Raw genomic sequence first — 18,400 nt, 5'->3', positions numbered from 1 at the left:
GGGCTCCCACCCAGGCTATACACGATGGTTATGGCAGCCTCAGCCAGTTCCCAACCACATCACACAAAAAAAGCACAGTGCAAGTGGTATTAATTAGCTATTTTGGTCTCAAGAACAATGCACTATTGATTGGTAATTGTTCTATTGACCCACTTGGTTTCTGCTGTTTCTAAATTCTAGATTAATGGAAACCAGGATATCGCAAAATAAAATGGAATCTAAATCCTTTTTTTCCCCTTTTTAACAAAAAAAAACTCACAAAAAGAGGCTCTTTGTTCAGTAAAATCAAACTCATTTTGAACAAAAAGCATCAAAGTTTCTCAGATGCAAAAGTTACATTGTTAAGACAAATCTGGAGGACATACAAACAGTTAAAACAAGCAAGCAATCAGTCTCTACTTCATATTCCCCATAAAAAAAAAAGAAAGGATATTTCTGGGATACAAAGTAGTTAAGAAAACAAAACAAATATTTACATGACATTTCGGTAAAAAAATGCTGCTTTTTGTGGTGGACTGACAATAATTGCATTTTCAGAGAGCACTATAAATAGGTGCTAACAGAAAATGGGGAAAACCTATTCAGTGGAGAACCTCAGAGAGCAAAACCAGCAGGGAAACATAGAAGAAAAAATTTAATTTTAGAAGTTCCTTCAGTCAACAGCTGAGTAATTTGTTCAGTTAACTTGGGGTTTTTTTTGCTTACAAAATAATCACATTCTCATTATAATTTCCTTCTACTTATTCATTATCTGAGTTTCTTTTTGTTGCCATTGGGTTGATCAGCTTTCAAGCAATTCACTGCCTAAACTGCACAGACTGTGCTTTGCTTGACCATATGAGCTGCACAGCATCATTTTTTCATCCTAACTGGGTGAAAGCAGAAGCATTTCCCAGATGAACAGCAGCCCAGGTTCTACTCAGCACACAGCAGCAACCATGCCCAACTGGAACATTCAACCCAAGATAGCAGCAACAATTTATAATTAAAAATAAAAATTAAAAATCGGAGGGAAAAAAGAGGGGCGAAGAGAAAAAAAATCAGCTGCCAGGATGAGCCAAACCACAGGAAGGCCCTGTAAAAATAGCAGGAGGACAAAGTCATCTAAGTAAGCCTCTACACACACTCTTCTTGTGCTGACATAGTGTGGAGTTTCAGAATTAGTCAGTAGTGGTTCCTGCTCTGAGCCTCAGCTGAAGAGCACTCACCTGAGTTGACCACAGGTTGAGCTGCTTGAGCGAAGGCAGTTTGATGAGGTGCTCAGCACAAGCACTTGTCACATTGGTAAAGGCCAGGCTGAGGTTTTCCAGGTTCCCAAAAGATCCCGAGCTCAGCAGGCGGGCCAGGTCTGCATCCTGAAAGAGAACAGAGATTGGGAAGGGAGATTGTGGGTGCCAGCCTGGAAGTGTCACCGATACCGGTAACCAGAGCGAGTTGCACAACTGCTCCACTTGTTTACAGTAACAGAGAACCACACAGAGCAGTTTCTGTTTGTTTGGCAAGCAGCTGGGCTCTTGTGGCAGTGTTGCTTCACACACCCTGGGAAAAATCTGTCCAAACATTGGGACAAAAATGTCCTTTGCGTGTGTATCCTTGTGAGACACACAGGCCTCAGTGTCAGAGGAAATGCAGGAGATGGGTTTTTAAACATCATGAAGATTTAACCACGAGGTCCAGGTCCCACCTGTGCTCAGCACCATTACCTGGCCTCAGTGAAGTTAGTCTGGGTTTGCACCAAGCTTAAATGCAATAATGCTGGGTCTCTTTGAGACCCCCATGACTAAAATCCAGAACTGGACATTGGGAAGTTTGCCTTTGTAATGCAAAACTCTGTCCCCAGAGCTGCCATTCCAAATGTGAGCAGCACTATAAATGTGACAGCCTGCTGCTGGTGCTGGAAACTGCTGCACAGGCCCAAGAGCAGAAATGTGCCCTAGTTGTGTAAACTCCACTTGTGTTGACAGAGCAAGTGGAATGGCTCCCCACTAACTGCCCAAAACCACTGTGCCACATGGCAAACATAAATCAAGTGTTTAAACATGGAAAGACAAAGGTGTTTTTCTATTGACATGATTAACTTACTGTGGACTTGGATGGCAGTGTTAACCTTGTGGGGCCACCTTTTCTTTGCTGTAAAAGAGAAGATATTTTGGTCAAACAAGCTGCCATTCTACATTTCAGACTCACTGAAGTACAGCAAGCTCCTCACTAGTGCTAACCCTGCTCCCATTTCAAAGCTCCTGCCAGCCCTTCCACCTCATCCCTGCTTCCCCTGCCCTGAGTGTGCCTCTTGTGTCCCTGGGGACACCCACTAACCACAGCTAAGTGGGTCTTCATGCCCTTTGTCTGCTTCAGCCTGCCAGCATTTGGCCACTTTCACTTTAAAATAATTTCCTTGAGTTCAAAAAAAGCATCTACTTTTCAGGCTGGGAGAAGGGGTTAAAGACAAATATAAATGTGAAAGAGGCAAGAGGAAGTTTGTGGGTATGTTTGCCGAGGTGTAAAAGTGCTTATGCGAGCAGGTCCATTGTAAATCTGTAGGGCCTCTCTTTAAAATCAGGAAGAATATTTTTCTGTGGGCTCTAGCTCTGAGAACTAGACCTAAAGACCATCTCAGTGAAATGCTGTGAATGCCAGAGCATTCAGAAATGCTGGCCAGCACCAGAACCATTTGCTACTCATATGTCAAAAGGTGGCAGAATTTGACAAGCTGACTTGTAAGATCTTGAGACAGCAGGGTTTCACCTTTATTCCTTCCCAGGGATCCTAAGCAGGTTATTGAATATCATTCATAAACATAGTATGGGATTAGTCACGTCAGTAAATATCACACAGTATATATATTCACAGTAAAATCCTCTGAGGACTGCTCCCATCCTGTTGTTAACTGGGAATTTCACACCCTGCTTGTCTTTCTTTTGTACCTCCATTTGTGGAGAGCACAGAGCCCAGTGTGCTATGGCAATGTGTGCAGGGTGACATACCAGCTCCTTTAACTCCCTCTGCCTCTCACACAGCTGTTCATACATTCTCTTTCCCACGTCTGTGCTTTCCAGGGTGGAGATGATCTGGAGCTGGGTGTCATTATTGTCAATGATGTTGTATTCCAGCATCAAACACAAAATCTAGCAGCAGAACAAAAGGAAAGTGGTCAGTGCAGGGTTTTCATTACATTTCTTTCAAATATCCTAATTACACTGGGCCTGGCTAAGTTTTTAGAGCATGCAATGAGGAGGTTAGATTGGAGGATATCACAGCAATATTTATGTCACTTCCAACACACAAAATTAATTTTTTATTTGTAAAGAATGAAGTGTAATCTCCAAAAGCCAGCCTGTCTATCCTGCTCCCCAATTTGCAATTATTTGCCTCAGACCTGGGAGATGGCTCCATGCCACAGCCCTCTCCAGAAGAGGTACAATCCATCCAGGATTTCCCAGGTCCAGGGGCTGGGCTGGGCACTGGCAGAGCTGGGACACTGCACACCAGGGATTTTCCATCCCTAAGTGCTGGGGCTTCTGTGCAAGCAGAACACGTGTGAGGTGCCCCCAGCCCATGAGGCAGGATGGGTGAAGGGCACAGAGGCTCCAAGAGAAGATGCTGGGAGCTCCCTGCTGGCCAGGACATCCCCACCTCACTGGGAACACACCCAGCTCACCCTGGGGAAGGGACTGCCAGGAGCAAGGCAGATCCCAAGGGATGATTCCAGTGGGTCACATATCATAGATTTAGGACACAAGCTGTCTCTCCACACTGTTTTTTCTTTTCAGCTATGTATCATGCCATTGCAATTAAAATGCAAAGCTTTTATTCCCTCCACAATATCAATTATTTTTAATGAAGAAAAAAAATCCAGCAACATTATATTCAAATGCATGCAGCATGCTCCTTTATTTACTGGATTAAATTAGCATGCAAAAATCGAAGTCAATGAAAAACTGTAACTCTTTCCATCTATTTATCCAGTCTCTTTCTGCTGATAATGACATTTATCAAGAAACTTCTCTTAAGAAACCCAGAAAAATACATATAAACTATTAGCACAACAAAAATAACAAATCAGAAGCATAAAAAAAATGTGTATTAATGCAAGCAAATAAGGTTTTATAAAGGTACTTCCTGTGTACTGCTCATTTTGCAGGTGGCAAGACAAGAATCAGGCATTTCATCATGGAAAAGCCTTGTGGTTGTGGATTGTGATCTCTCACCACAGCCTACAGCACCATGGCCATTTATTTCCCATCCTAACCTCTGCAGCTGCATTACAGCAAACAACCTCTTTGTCCAAAAATTCATGCACCCACCTTTCATTTAATTCACACTCATATCTACAGAACAACAATATTCTGCTCCCCTTAATTCAGAGAACCACAACCAGCCACTGCTGGTGTTTGACATAACACAAACCTGACCCCTGCTAGAGCCAGTTCTGGGAAAGGCACTGTGAACCTGAACACTGCTCATGACCACACATTTTTAGGGCTTACCTCTACCATCGTCTGGTTACCCCTCAAAGCCAGCAGCATGCAAGGTCCCAATTTATTTTCAGCCAGTGAAAGCAGGAATTTCTTTGTTTTATAGCAGGATCCCATTAAAATATGAACCTATGCAAGAAACAGAGGTAAAATTAGGGGTGTAGGCCTAAGAAACACATATACCTCTGGAAGGGATATTGTTAAGCAGTCAAAAAGTGGGTTAAATATTTGCAATAAACCTACATGAATCTTTACATTCAAGGTTGCAGTGTCTCAACAGCTTTACTGCTGAATGGAAGTGACTTTTCAAAGAAGCTGATGCCCAGTGAGATCTGAGGGAGTGGGAAGTTTGACTCCATAAAGGAGCCCAGCTGACAGCCTGAGAGAGGCTCCCCAGGAGCCATCAGAGCAGCTGTGCAGTTGCCCCCATTGCCAGTAACCTGATGACCCCAGCCCCGGGGGAAGCACCGGGGGTTTTGCTCTCGCATCTGTTTGCGCTTGGGTTTCTCTGGAAATGCCAGCTGGGGAGCAGGGGCTGCGTGGGCTGGGTGTCCAGGTAAAAGGCACTGCTGCTGGCAATCTGCTGGCCTTGGATAAGGGCTGCTGACTGACAAAATCACCTGCTCAGGATGAAGACAGGACCTGACTGGGGAAGGAAGGACTGCTTTAAGAAAATCCAGCAGTCCTAAGCATTAAGTCAGAGATGACTTCATGGGTTTTCATGCTCTTGGGCCAATATCCTGCTTTCTCTTTTGCTGAGTTTTCCCTGAAAGGAAAGAACTGCTGAGAACATGCCCTGAGTGGCACTCCTTCAAGTCTTTGAGCTGACAAAACTGTTGTGCAGACTCTCTGAAACCTCCAGAAACCACCATCTGATACCACATAGTAACGCCTATGGTGGAAATGCAAAGCCACTTGTGCAAATCAAATATGTCTCTTCAAGAAAATAAGTTGGTCATATTATTTCCAATGTAAATGCCTTAGAGATTAAATGCTGGATTCATAGAAGAAAGTCTTATTTCATAACCCAGATGGCTGATTCACCATTTGCTGCAGAGCACTACGTGAGAATTTGCATTTTCCAACAGCCTAGGCAGGAAGAGCTCCATTATGTGGACTCAACATCAGCACTACCCTACAATAACCTTGTAAATGCATTCTGTGGCCCCCCTGGCTCATGGCATTGCCTGCACTATGTTCAATACTGCTAAAATATCACAACCATGCCATGATGAGGCCAATTCCATGTGAATCATGGCTTCATTATCAGCAAGCTCTTTAGAAAAACAGAAAATCTTTTTTTTCCTTAAGCATCCATCAGCTCAGGTGGCCTTTAAAAATGTGAACCTCCAAGCCAAAAGAGATTTCATTTCATGCAGTTTTCATTAAGTTTTTTTAGAGGTTTTCTTGAGAAATGGAAAATACTGACACTGACAGTAAAGTAACATTAGGTGCATCTCAGAACAGGGTGTTTTTCCAACTTTATGGTGAGTCGTTAGCAGCTCTTTAAGTATTTATCAACATCCTTGCAAAGGGCACAGAGTGCTGCATATTAATGTGTGTTAGCATTGTGCTTTCTCATGCACGCCATCTCCTGATGCTCATAAATATCCTGAATGGCTCTCAGGAGAAATGATACAGTTCTGAAGAAATTTTCTTTTCAAAGATAAAAGACAGATGAACAGTGAAGAGGGGTGAAACCTTTTGTAAACACTCTTCTTCCATTATCAGTTTCAGAGGTAACTGATCCATCTGAATTTCAGGCTACAGACAGACATTGATGTTCTGTATGTCCCAAAATGTTCAGCATGTGGGAGATGCACAAAGTGTAGAAAGTCACTTCACTATGTACCCAAAGCCAACTTCAATAAATGTTTTCCCCCTTACCAGGGAAAGGCAGTAATATAATTTCCATCTTACTTGGTATATGGAGAATTCATACAGAGAGTGACTTGACCCAGGTTGCACAGGAAGACAGTGATGTGCTTAAATCACATCACTGATTAAAACCTGTTATTTTCTGTCTAGCCCTTTGCAGAGTTACAAAAGAAATAACTGCTGGAAATGGAATGCTGGTTTCTAATTACACCTCTTCACAACAATGTAATTGGGCAGAGACACTGGTAACACCTTTTTATATCTATCCATCCATCCCTTGATTAAACCAATGTAACTGTTGGTTTTAAATTCCAGGGTAGCCTACAAATGTAAACTGTAGGTGTGCACGTACAGAACAGTCTGTCTCCCAGTTTTCCATGTTCCCTGAGAGAGTTTTTTTATATAGACAGACAAAGACAGATATTTACAAATACAGAAATACATACATATGCACAAGCATGGTTTGTGTATTACACTACCAGTGACAAAACATGCCACGGTTCAAAAAGAGAACAGTAACTTGCTAAGCAAAATGTGACTGCAAGGGAGGTCAATGGATTTGGTGGCAGGAAGATCTGGATTTTCTGGTGAACACTCATGGTTAACAAAATAGTGATTTTGATAATTTATTTTTTGACAAAAACAAGTATATCCTGTTACTGCCCACCAGGCATTAGTTACTTCTTGCACAGTTTGTGAACTCCCATTGCTGCAGACACCTACCATACTGGCAAAGAGCTCTCCATCATCATCACAGGCCACTCCCCCAGGGCTGTAGAGCTGGAACCAGCCGTCCTTGCCAGCCCTCACACTCAGCAAACACGAGTGCACCTGCCAAGAAGTGAACACATTGGGAAGGTTACAGCTCCTTCCAATAACCACCAGCATCTCCCACACCGGGCCAAAAGGAACTGCAGAAGCAGGGGCTGCTGGAAATCCCATGGTTAATATTTTAATCTGCAGAGCTGCAGGCCAGTCTCCCCTCCTAGAATCCTTTTTTTCAGTATAAGCAAGAGGGAAGCTGCACCATCCCTTATTGCACAGCCCTTTTCGTTCCTGTTACACAAATCAAACATGAAATGGCTCTAATCTAGAACAGCTCCTTTCACTTGGGAAAAAAAATACCACCAAAAATCCAAATTAAAAAAAAACCCCACAAATGTCTCAGCTTCTGTCATTTTCCCCCTGTCCTCCCAGCATGTGTGTCTATACATCTGATGTGATCTGCATACCAAATGTGGTGGCTGATGGCTTGCTCATTCCAATCACTCACAATTCTTATTACTCCTGCACTAATAAAATTCGACCAGAGTCAGGGTGCAGGAAATCCACAGGGAAAACTCAACAGGGATACATAGCACGGAAGCTGCACTGGAAAGCTGGCACCAGTGAGCAGCCATTAGTCTAAATTTGGCCCACTGTAGAGATTACTATATTTAGTCCCACAATTTAATAGAGAAGTCATAATTAAGCTTTATTTTTTCCTTTTCTTTTTTTCCCTTCACTTGAAGAAACAGATGTTCTATTTCAATTTTTGAGGTGTGTGTGTGTGTGGGAGGTAAATTCTTTCCTTTGGGCACAGAACTCTAGTAACAGATGAAATCCTGGTGCCATTCTAAGACAAGAAGGTCTCTTCTGACAAGGGTAACTACTGCTCACAAGAGCTAAACCCATGGAAATGAGGAGTTCTGGGCAGTGATGATACAGCTTCACCCCCAGTTTGAGGCAGCTTTCCTGCCTTCATGCCAAAAGCAAGAATCACTGTGGATGAGAGGTTCCCTGTGACTCAGCCAAAGCTGATGATGCTGAGCAGGCTCTGAGTGCAGCTCTGAGGCACCACGAGGCTGCAGCAACACTCTCACCCCAGGAACACACTCCCACCCCCTTCCTGCTGCCAATTCATGAGAATTACAGGCATTTGCACACAACAGAGCTGAAACACAGCTACACAAAACCTGTTCTTTTGTAAGCTGTGCGGACCCATGGATTTTGATTTCATTTTTTTTTTTGTACAGAAGATGTAAAGCTCTGAGTGATCCCACAGAAAAATCTTTCTGGTTGCGGTTTAGAACAAGGACATCAACTGATGCCAGACAAGGAGGTGACAACACATAAACCTTACACATAAACCACCCTGAGAGGCCACTACTGCTTCGAGACCTAGGCAGAGTAAAACCACACTGTGTTTTGGAACAAACTACTCAAGGAGAGATCTGAACAAGTGCAGTTGCAATCCCTCCAACTAATGCTCTGTGTAAACTGCCAACAAACTCACTTCTTGCCTCGGGTCTTCTGCAAATCTCTGAATCACATATTTCAGCTCCCTGAAAAAAATAAGAGTAAGAAGGACAAGAATAAGCAGTTGCTGGTTGCAGTATTTACACAAGTATCACATTTCTCTTGAACAACACCTTAAATTATATATATTAATGCAATTTAGAGAGAAACAAGTTGAACTCCTTTCACAGAAAGGAAATATGATGTCTAAAAGTTATTACCAAGGACAGTGTCTGCTCACAATAGCCTAGAAAATGTTTCTAAGATGTGCACTGACAAACTCCTTTGTAAATTCTATCAGCACCCAGTGGCTTTAGTCCTTGGGCTCCTGCTAGCACAATAAATTACAAAGAGAACTTTTTATTGCTAACAGAACATGCCTACAGCCCTTCACAGATAAAAGCCATTACAGACACAATACTGAATAATGCATCATTGCTATTATTGACTAATACAAGAATTTATTCAATAAAACAAAGGAGCCCCAGAAACTTACTTTGTGAATTTCTCATGTGCGAGAGCCCTGAAATGGAAAACAGAAGAGTATGAGCATCTGAGAGAAAGGAGAAGGGGGGGGGGGGGGGGGGAAAGCCCAAAAAAACCAAACAAGCACTTTTCAGTTCTTTCTAGAAAATAAAAGGACTTGCTAAGCAATTGCAGCACATAAGACAAAAAAAAAAAAGTTTCAAAAAATCAGATAAAGCCTCTTTCATTGACCTAGAGGGGAAAATTACTTGGAACAAATCTTGTAGCTTTTCTTGAGTCTTTCTTAGACAAGGCTCAGACTAATATCAGTGGGAGCTTTGGGTCAGAAGAAAGTAAAAGACTTACAGTACCATTATATAATTACAGGGTTTTGCCTGCCTCAGAGAGCCAGGTGTATTCCTTAATTGCAAGGCAATTAGGGTATGGTCGCAGCTAATTAGCATCATACATCAGTAAGGCAATTAATGGTCATTTTGTGAAGTGCCTTGGATCATGGTATGGTTTACAGCTCCCCCAAGACTCAAGTTAGACTTAGGTAATGATGTCTCTGTTACCCATCTCCAAGCTCTCACTGTAGCCCAGGTAACCTGGCATGGAGGATTAGACCTCTGTGATTCAAGACACCAGGTCATCAGGGGATGTGATAAGCCAGCAAATTGTACAATTACAGGTTGTAATTTTGTCCATGGAGGTCTGCACTTTATAAACACCACTGCTCATTAATAGGTTACCAGGGGAGCTGGGCTGATCGTAGGGCAGTTCCTTCATTTAATGCAAAACCCAAATGACAGGAGTCTGTGTGACGCCAGCGAAGCTTCCTCCCCCACTGAATCTCTCACTCTGCTCTCCTCCTCACCAGCTTTCCTCCCCTTCCTGTCTGCCTGTCTCTAGTTAACCATATTTCTTTTCAGGATCATCTGAGAGAAATGGGGAAGGAAGCTGAACGTGGGGAGGTCTTCACATCCCTCAGCATCAGCCAAAATCAGCTTCAGTTTCTAAATCAATGCTGGAGGCACAAAGCTCCTACTGCCATCCCTTTTCACTTGATGTATATTTCACCATAAAAAAGCAGTAACAAGAAGAAGCCAGTAAATACTAAAACAGTGCAAACTCACTCCTTGGGAAATGGGATAGGCTGAAGCAAGCTGGCCAGGGCTGGTCTCCAGTCATCGTAGTCTGACCTGCAAAATGAACATTTTGTTAATGTTAACGTCACCAGGTTTTAAGTATGGTTTGCCAACAGTTAGTTCAAGGAGTTAAAAGCTTTTTACTGTGGGCACCAACAACCTTTCTGGTTTACTGAAGCACTCTCAAAATCTACAGTGACATTTCCCTTTCCATTTCCAGCACATTCTCCATATTGAGGCACAATAAATCTGGTATTTACAGTGACCTCCAGAGAGGCCTTCTTTATGTCAACCTAAAGACATTTGCTGTTTATGAAACCTGTTGACATTTAATCACTAAGTAATACTTTCATCTAAGTTGGTAGAGCAATTACCACGCCACTGCTATTTAAAGCTCTTCTCTACATTGAGCTAGAAATTTTCTTTGCTATAAGACATAAGCCCATTTGTAAAAACAGAGATACCCCCAAATCCATTTCTGACACAAAACCCACCAGCCAAAGCCCAGACCTGGCTCTCAGTCCCACTGGTAACAATGAGCACACACAGAAGTGAATCTCACACGGGCTGCAACACCTGGGGATGTCTGTAGAAACAACAGAGAAGAGCCTGCCACCTCCTCTTAGTGCTGCTACCTTTTGAATTTCAGTGTTAAAAATCAGAGTATTGGCTGCAGCTTACTGGAAACTTGGCACAAAAGTGTGGTGTGTCTTTGGGAAGGAACAAAGTGTAATATTCTCAAATGGACAGTATCTACTGATAGCATTACAGACAGACAACATATGCACAGAAACTGTTCCAAAAGAATGCAGTTTTGCAAAGGGAAACTTCTAGCTCAGAGAAATTGAAGATGGATGCATTTCCAAAAGTCTCATCCATCTTTTGAACCACATAAAACAGAAATGTCCATAAACTAATAACACACATGATGTTGGACAATCCACAAAGATGTGTTCATAGAAAAAGAAAATTTAAATGCATGAGGAGGGTACTCTTAAGAAGCAACATGCAGAGAAGTTTTACCTGAATGGAGAATTGTGATGTAAAAATCAACCAGGGAAGCAGTTATCACTTGCCCAAGAGCAGTGTAAGTTCAGGTTACACAAATGTGTGCTATGTCATGCAAGCAACCAACCCATGAGGACCACTGAAAGTGGTTTAGTGCATTAAAAACCAGAAGAGCACATGTGAAGTTACAGTAACCCAAAAAAGAAACCTCGTGCCCATGCCAGTTATGCTAGAAGCCACTGAACCTAATTTTCTCCTCCATGAAAAATTCTGTTTACAGGTCTAAGGTAGGGCCAACCCTGAGACAGGGGGTGTCTCACAAACCTGAAGTGAGTGTGAGTCAGTGGCAGCAAGAGCCCTTTGTGATCACCTATTCATCAGGTTTTTTCCAGAGACAAAAAGTCCCTCACCTGCTTAGCCACTGAACAAATAAGGAAGATGATCAACTCTGTTTAATGTCTCAGAACAGCAAGACATGAAGCAGGACTTCATTACAGGGGTTGTTTTTCCATTTAGTCAGTGTAAAGTGAATATCATGACACACCTGAGGATGGGGCTAGTCACATAAACTGAAATAATGCAAGGAAACCTCTGACACAGCATCTCCAAGATGAGCTTTCTGGGTTCTTTCAACAAAGCTTTGATTAATTAAAGCTATCTACAAGATTATTCTTTGTTTCTGACCCACAGACACATTGAATGGGTCGGTCACACAGAACTCTGGCCTGTGTTCAGGTTCAGCTGAAAGTTTCTTGTTAAAGTACCAGGTCTCTGTAGGAGAGAGCTGATGCAACCTATCTATAGCTGCAGCCCTGAGAAGTGCCACAGGTCTTACCACGTTTGTCAGGTGTGAGAACACAGTGCAGACATTTTGTTTTATTTAAATATGCACACCCTTTAGAAATTCCTAGCGGATTTTATTCTAAAAACAATACATTTTTATTGGTAGACACAAACAGTGCTAAAAGCAGATTTTTTTTTGAGCAGGGGAGACTCAGAAGTCAAAAAGCTAAGTTAGAAAATCCAGAGGTGTTAAAGGTGCTTCATATCACATGAGATACAGCACCTACAAATCTTTTCTTACAGAAGGTTAACAGCTGAGAGCCACTTTGAGGCTTAGCTCCTGTGACATCTCAGGCTAAGTGTTACACCACTGAACCTCCTTCTTGAGCAATCTGGAGAGTTGTGATTACTAATAATATGAACCAATCAATTTTTCATGGCTGAGCTTCAAAGGAAATTGCAAGAGTAAGAAAAAAGTTGTTTTGGAATGAAACTGCAGACAGAATGGGACAGTGTCACTGGCTTTTCTCAAAGCTGGGGAGCAGGGCAGGTCTGTGAGAGGGCAGTGAAAAGAAATCAGTCTGCTTAACCAGGAGGAGAAGGAAGAAAAAAAGGAAGGAAGGAAGGAAGGAAACCATCTCCTATTGAAATATATAAAATTTGGTCGCATGAGTGGGACCTGAACATAAAATCTGCACAGGCTGTAATCCCTTCAGTGTGAGCTAGGAAACATGAAACAAACACAGCACAAGAATAAAACTAAACTACTTATTAAAAGCCTACAGTGTTTCTCCTCCTCCCACCTATTCCCTTTTCAAAAACATTTTCCTTCTGTCTCTGCTCATCTCATCTGCACTCTTCTTTCATTTCAGACAGTTGCTTTTTTCTTTTTTTTTTCCTTTTTCTTTTTTTTCAATCCATTCAAAGCTCTAACACAAGACAAGTGTTTGAAGCAGGGAAAGAAAGGGAGATGGATTAGTTCTGGCTGCAGTGAACAAGCACTGCAATGAGCCAGACAAAGAGGCTGGGCCAGGACAAGGAGGGAGCACAGAGCCACAGGGACATCCTGGGACAAACTCCCCTCCCAGCTCTTCCAAGGGCGCTGGGCTCCACGCTCATCACACAGCTCAAATCCCAGGACTGGCCTGATAAAAGGGGGAGAAGGACTCCCTGGCTCTGATTTTTGCAGGATTTGCAGTTCTAGGTGAGCAGCCAGGCTGCAGCCCAACCTGCAGGCTCCCAGGTGACAGATGAGAGCCATCACCTGCCCACAGCCTCCCTCACCCTGACACTGCCCAGGGCACAGAACAACCATATTAATTAAATAATCCCCCACTGCAGTGACTTTGCCTCTGGGCCATCATCGCTCTTGGCCTGCCAACATAATACATTTTCCTTCCCCAGGATCACCTTTCACCAAAATGAAAACCTGCCCGCGTGTCATGTGCGGCACAAACAATCCAAAACACACGAGCAGCCCGGGGCAACCTCGATAAACATGACATAGGATAATCCACTTGGGATATTCAGAGCATGCCACTGACCTATTGGGGAATGCAGAGCAGCCAGGGGAAGCTCCAGTGGGTGCTCGTGTTTGGAAAGCTCTGGCTCTCATCTCGGAGACACTGCAAGCCCCAAGGCCTTGGGGTTTTGGGGGTAATGAAGGGATAAGAGCAACTACTTGGAAGCAGCTTGTTCTCCAGACTGAGCAGACTGACAAGCAGATCTCTGTTGTCAGATAATATGACCATACCCCCAGACATGATCTCTTCTTTCCCTGGCTCTAGGTTCAATTCCCTGAATTGTATGACATCAGGTTTAGCTCAGGGTGTCAGGACAGGCTGAGAAAAAGCCTCATCAGACCTCTTGTCAATACAAGGCACAAACCTATCTGCAAAACAGTGAGGTGCCTTTCATTCTCAGCCTTCTTTTGAGATGGACTTGTTTGGCTTTTTTAAAAGAAGAAAATTCAGCACCATTGAAAGACCCTAGAAAGGTTCTGCCCTAACTGCTGAGAACAGAAATGGGCTCCACTGCTCACAGTTGGCATGGAAGCATCAGGAAACAGCAACACAAGGCTGCCCAAAACAGGTTGTGACACTGGCCCCAGAGAGGGGTACAAGTGTCTGGACATCTGGACAGACCCTTGCCACTGGAGGCAGCCATGGAAACAAAAAATAACACAGACAAAGGGTAACAGTTTATGATACAACACCAACAGAGCTTCCCCAAGAGGGGTCTGTTCCCACAACCAATTGACCTAGATTTCACTGCAGACAGTTTAAATGTCTCCCCATCCCCTGGAACCAGTGGGATCCTTCAGGTGAAAGAAACCTTTGAAGTTCTGCAGCCCAAGGAGTGGACACATGGCCCTTTCTACTGCAACTTTCTTTAACCATGGTTGCCCTGCTCAAGCACAAGTCTGGCTTTACAAGGCATTCCCAAGTGCATGGAAACATTAACATGCAAATAGGAGCTGGGCAATGCTGAGCCATTCTCAAAGCCTCTAATTTAATATGATGAACAGAAATTTTGCAGTTAATTTAGTGCATTTTCTACACACCAGTTCAAGACTTGTAGCGTTCAGGAGGCACTGGCTGGTGTCAGTAACACTATCAGAGTCCAGAAGGAGTTACAGAATATTGACACAGAAGTTTGATCCACTTTTGAGTGCAGGACCAAAACAGCATGTTACCCTAGAGACTGTCTCCTTTAAAATCTGCCCAGACTTTGGGTCATCTGCCAGCATCTTCAAAATCATGATTTTCTATTTTCCTTTAGTACGCAATAGTTGCGTTTTGTTACTCAACTACATTAGAAAAAAGGTCAAAGATGTTCTAGGTGCTGTAAGAGCCCCACAGACAAACTTTCTAAACTGCCCTTTTAGCTTTCTGTGCAAAAAGTGAAGTATTACAGTGATTGTTAAATCACATCTTCATCAATATTCCAAGTGAGGGTTTCCCCCAAAAAGTAAGCACTGTGTAAGAGTCAGGTGAACAATAAAATGTCCTCTGTTGAAGCTACTGTTGAGAATTCTTATTTGCTAGACTTCCAATAATTAAAATTTGCCTAAATAAATTACTCCCTGCTGCCCTAAGTTAATTATGTAAAAAAGATATCATTGCTGGTGACTCTCCTGTTTTGATGATGATACTGAGTCAGACACCTAAAAGAACAATCAAACTCAATGCTAAGCAACTTATTTATGTTTGGCTTACCATTGTTACTAATAAGACCATTATTTTACTGAAAGCCCGCTGAGAGCTCAGCTCCTGGATGGCAGTTGTTTTATAATTAATGTTTTCTTCCTACTGGCATGTTCTTCAACTCTCTTTCTTCATATTCTCAGATTTTCAAAGTACAGTATTAGTATTTCATGCAACAGAAATCCTTTGCTCAGGAAGAGTTAGAGCATGAAAGTAATCAGCATCACAACAGCATTATCTTGTATTTTGGGTAATAACTACAGAGTCCTTCTAAAATGCTGTTCCATCACTGCTTTCAGCATTGAAAAAAACAACATCGAAAATCTTTACCAGAATTTACAAATAAGGAAAACGAGGCACTTAGAAGTGCCTTATCTGAGACCTCCCAGTGAGCCAGCGGCAGAATGAGGAGCAAGCAGATTCTGCATTATTGCTTTCAGGCACCCAAAAAATCAAGGGATGAGCAGGAATGGAAGGGAACTCCAATGAGGGGAGCTGCAGGCAGAGCTCTGCCCTAGGAGCTGCCCTATATTCTCACAGGTTGTGATTTCCCAAGCAGGCTGTGGGCTCTGGCAGGGCACTCTGAGGAGAGTTGCACCAGTTTTGTGTTATCACTGGTCCCTCACTGTGCACATCCTCTGGGATTTTCACCTTTCAGAATCCCTGCTGTACAAGCAGAAAAAGGGCCCAAAGCTTCCCCACATCTACAACACCTCTAACAGTAACATATTCCCATTTTCATTGCTGCTGATTTAAAAATCAAGTTGAACAACTTGATTTTTAAAAAGATAGGAAATGCATCCAAAAAAAATAGATTATTTTAAGGTACGGAGTGAAACGAGTTCTTTGCGTAGCAAATTCAATGGGAATTGGGAGCTGGCATATCAAATGTTTAAAAGTGGAGAGACTGTGAGGAAGAACATGTCCATTTGTGAATTTGTTTGTAAGTGTGTGTCAGCTGCATGATGAAACCAAAACCGTCAATGCTCAGTGAGTCAGCATCCAACCAGCACCAGGACTGGGAGAGTGCTCAGTGTTTATGGAAAACAGGGAGAGTCAAGGGGACAGGAATAAATACACGACGTGTTTAATGGAGCACCTGGGTGAGTGCAGACTCAAAAGCCCCCAGATGAAGCAAACTCAGATGCTGTGCTTTTTTTAATGCAATCATGTTTAAAGGCAGAAGAAGCTAGGCCACGGGGAAAAAAAAATTATACAAAATTAGCCTTCACAGCAACTTCCTGCTCAAGAATCTAATGGGAACAGTATCTGGTATTCACTTGTCCTGTTTTCAGTTTTGAATGAGTGCTTAAGTAATTGCAAGTCAGCTGTGTAGTGAGTGGAAGAGTGATGCTGCAAATTTGTACCATGTATTTTGGAAAAAATGAAAATGTGGGACAAAAACCTTCACAAAATCCTCCACCACAGCAGTTTGACTTCATTTTATTCCTTGGGAGTGCAGCCCCAGATGTGCATTTGTCTGCAGTGCAGGCACATGCTCATGGTTTATAGCAGAGTCCAGATTTCACTCATGTCTTGGATTCTAGAAAGTTCAACTATGACTTCATTAGGCCTTACACTGTTTAAAAATAATTAATGTAGAAGTTAAACAGTTTGCCACAAAACATACTGCAACTCAGTATCAGAGCTAACTGTCAAAGTCAACAAAGTTGTTTAGCTTCACTTCTATTAAAAACTCCCATTCTGCAGTCCACCTTTTCTGTTATTCCTTTTCATTCATTCATCCAGAGAAAACCAAGCTTTTCCTGAAGAACATTTTCCTTTATATTCCTGTTTAAGATATTCAGATTTGCCTGCTAGGAACCACCCTGCCACCATTTTGTGGCAAAGACTTTGAACACCTGGGGCCTAATACAGGTCCACTGTACCAAAGCAACTGGACAGAGACTCCACTCTAATACAAGCATATCTGAATAAGTCATAAAACTTCTACAAGCACAAGAAGGGAGAATATCTAAGTGAAAAACAATGACAGTATCCAACTCCTGCTAACATCAGGGCAGTGGTGCTGCCTATCACTGCACAAGCACTGAACCTACCACAGACCTGCCTTTTCTAGCTCTATCTCAGGCAATCCCAAGAGCCCTAGAGGAGACAAATGGGTTTTTTTATTTATATTTGGTGGGCAAGAACAAAAACAGAAACCACTGGCACCAACATCCCGTCTTCTGTAAAATGCCTGAGGCTCAATGTACAAATAAGCTTTCCATTTTCATCTTCCTACTGCTATTTTTAGAACATCTTGGCAGTGCCAGATGCCTCTTTCAAAGGCTGGACTCTCCAGAGCTGGAGTTAAGATTTATAACCACGTGCTGGCTCGCCACAGATGTTGAAGACAACAGGCCTGAGGGAAAAGCCCTCCCCACCACTGTTGGGATGACACTGTTCTAAAAGCTGTTCAGAACAGTCACTCACAGCATCTTGAGGATCTCCACGTAGCAGCCCAGGATCCTGTCAGCCTGGGGGCTCAGCTCGATGCTGATGGTGCTGCAGGTGGGGCTGACCATCAGGCAGTCGATGAGGTTGGGCTCGCTGTCGTTGCCGACGCCGGCCGTCATCTTCTGGTTGGCCGTGTTGTTGCGCTCCACCTCCACGTGGATCTCGTTGGAAGTGACAATGACTGGTTTGAGGCGGGATTCAGTCAAGGTGGCCTCCTGAGAGACCAGGTCAGGACTCGTGTGGAGAAGGCGGAGGGGGAGGTTGGGCTTTCGGTCGCACTGCTGCTGGCAGCCGTTCCGAATTTCCTTCAGGCTTGGCGAGTTGTCCCGACTGAATTCCAGAAAGAAACAAATCATTTCAGTAGACAGACATACCAGCAGGGAGCAGGAGAGAGAGTGCAACACTGAGAAGCCACAATTTTTTGCAATTTCCCATTGCATTTCACCCCGGCCCAGCGGATGGCTTTCCTCTCTGCAATGGGATTACCGAAATAAATTAAAAACATTAAAAGGCTCCAATAAGACTGTTCTGCAGCCCCTATTTGACAAAGACTTGAGCTTTTCAGTACTCTAATCGACAGACCAGTTTAGTCTAAAGGTGAACTTTCCTGTCCAAGTTGTACAAAGCTGTAACAGAATCCATGCCCAAGTATGTATGTGGCTATAGTACATGCCCAGACATTTGTCTGCAGGCCTCGTGT

General features: G+C 43.1%; 1 protein-coding gene across 1 annotated transcript in view; it reads right to left on the bottom strand.

The window, feature by feature from the left end:
• The window catches only part of CMIP (c-Maf inducing protein), a 131,105-nt gene that overhangs the window by 6,988 nt on the left and 105,717 nt on the right, over positions 1-18,400 (bottom strand). The window contains exons 10-18 of the mRNA XM_071440747.1: positions 17,677-18,030; positions 10,232-10,297; positions 9,127-9,153; positions 8,629-8,677; positions 7,077-7,184; positions 4,488-4,604; positions 2,985-3,125; positions 2,083-2,130; positions 1,209-1,355 (exon numbers count right to left, since the gene is read on the bottom strand). Coding sequence (XP_071296848.1) covers positions 1,209-1,355; positions 2,083-2,130; positions 2,985-3,125; positions 4,488-4,604; positions 7,077-7,184; positions 8,629-8,677; positions 9,127-9,153; positions 10,232-10,297; positions 17,677-18,030 — 1,057 coding nt within the window. The remainder of the gene's footprint in view (positions 1-1,208; positions 1,356-2,082; positions 2,131-2,984; positions 3,126-4,487; positions 4,605-7,076; positions 7,185-8,628; positions 8,678-9,126; positions 9,154-10,231; positions 10,298-17,676; positions 18,031-18,400) is intronic.

This window comes from Agelaius tricolor, unplaced genomic scaffold (genome assembly GCF_023055355.1).
Source record: "Agelaius tricolor isolate 1412-34295 unplaced genomic scaffold, bAgeTri1.0.p SCAF_15, whole genome shotgun sequence".
Lineage (NCBI taxonomy): Eukaryota > Metazoa > Chordata > Aves > Passeriformes > Icteridae > Agelaius > Agelaius tricolor.
Note: the sequence above shows the minus strand (reverse complement) of the source record. Positions and strands in the feature narration are given on the sequence as shown.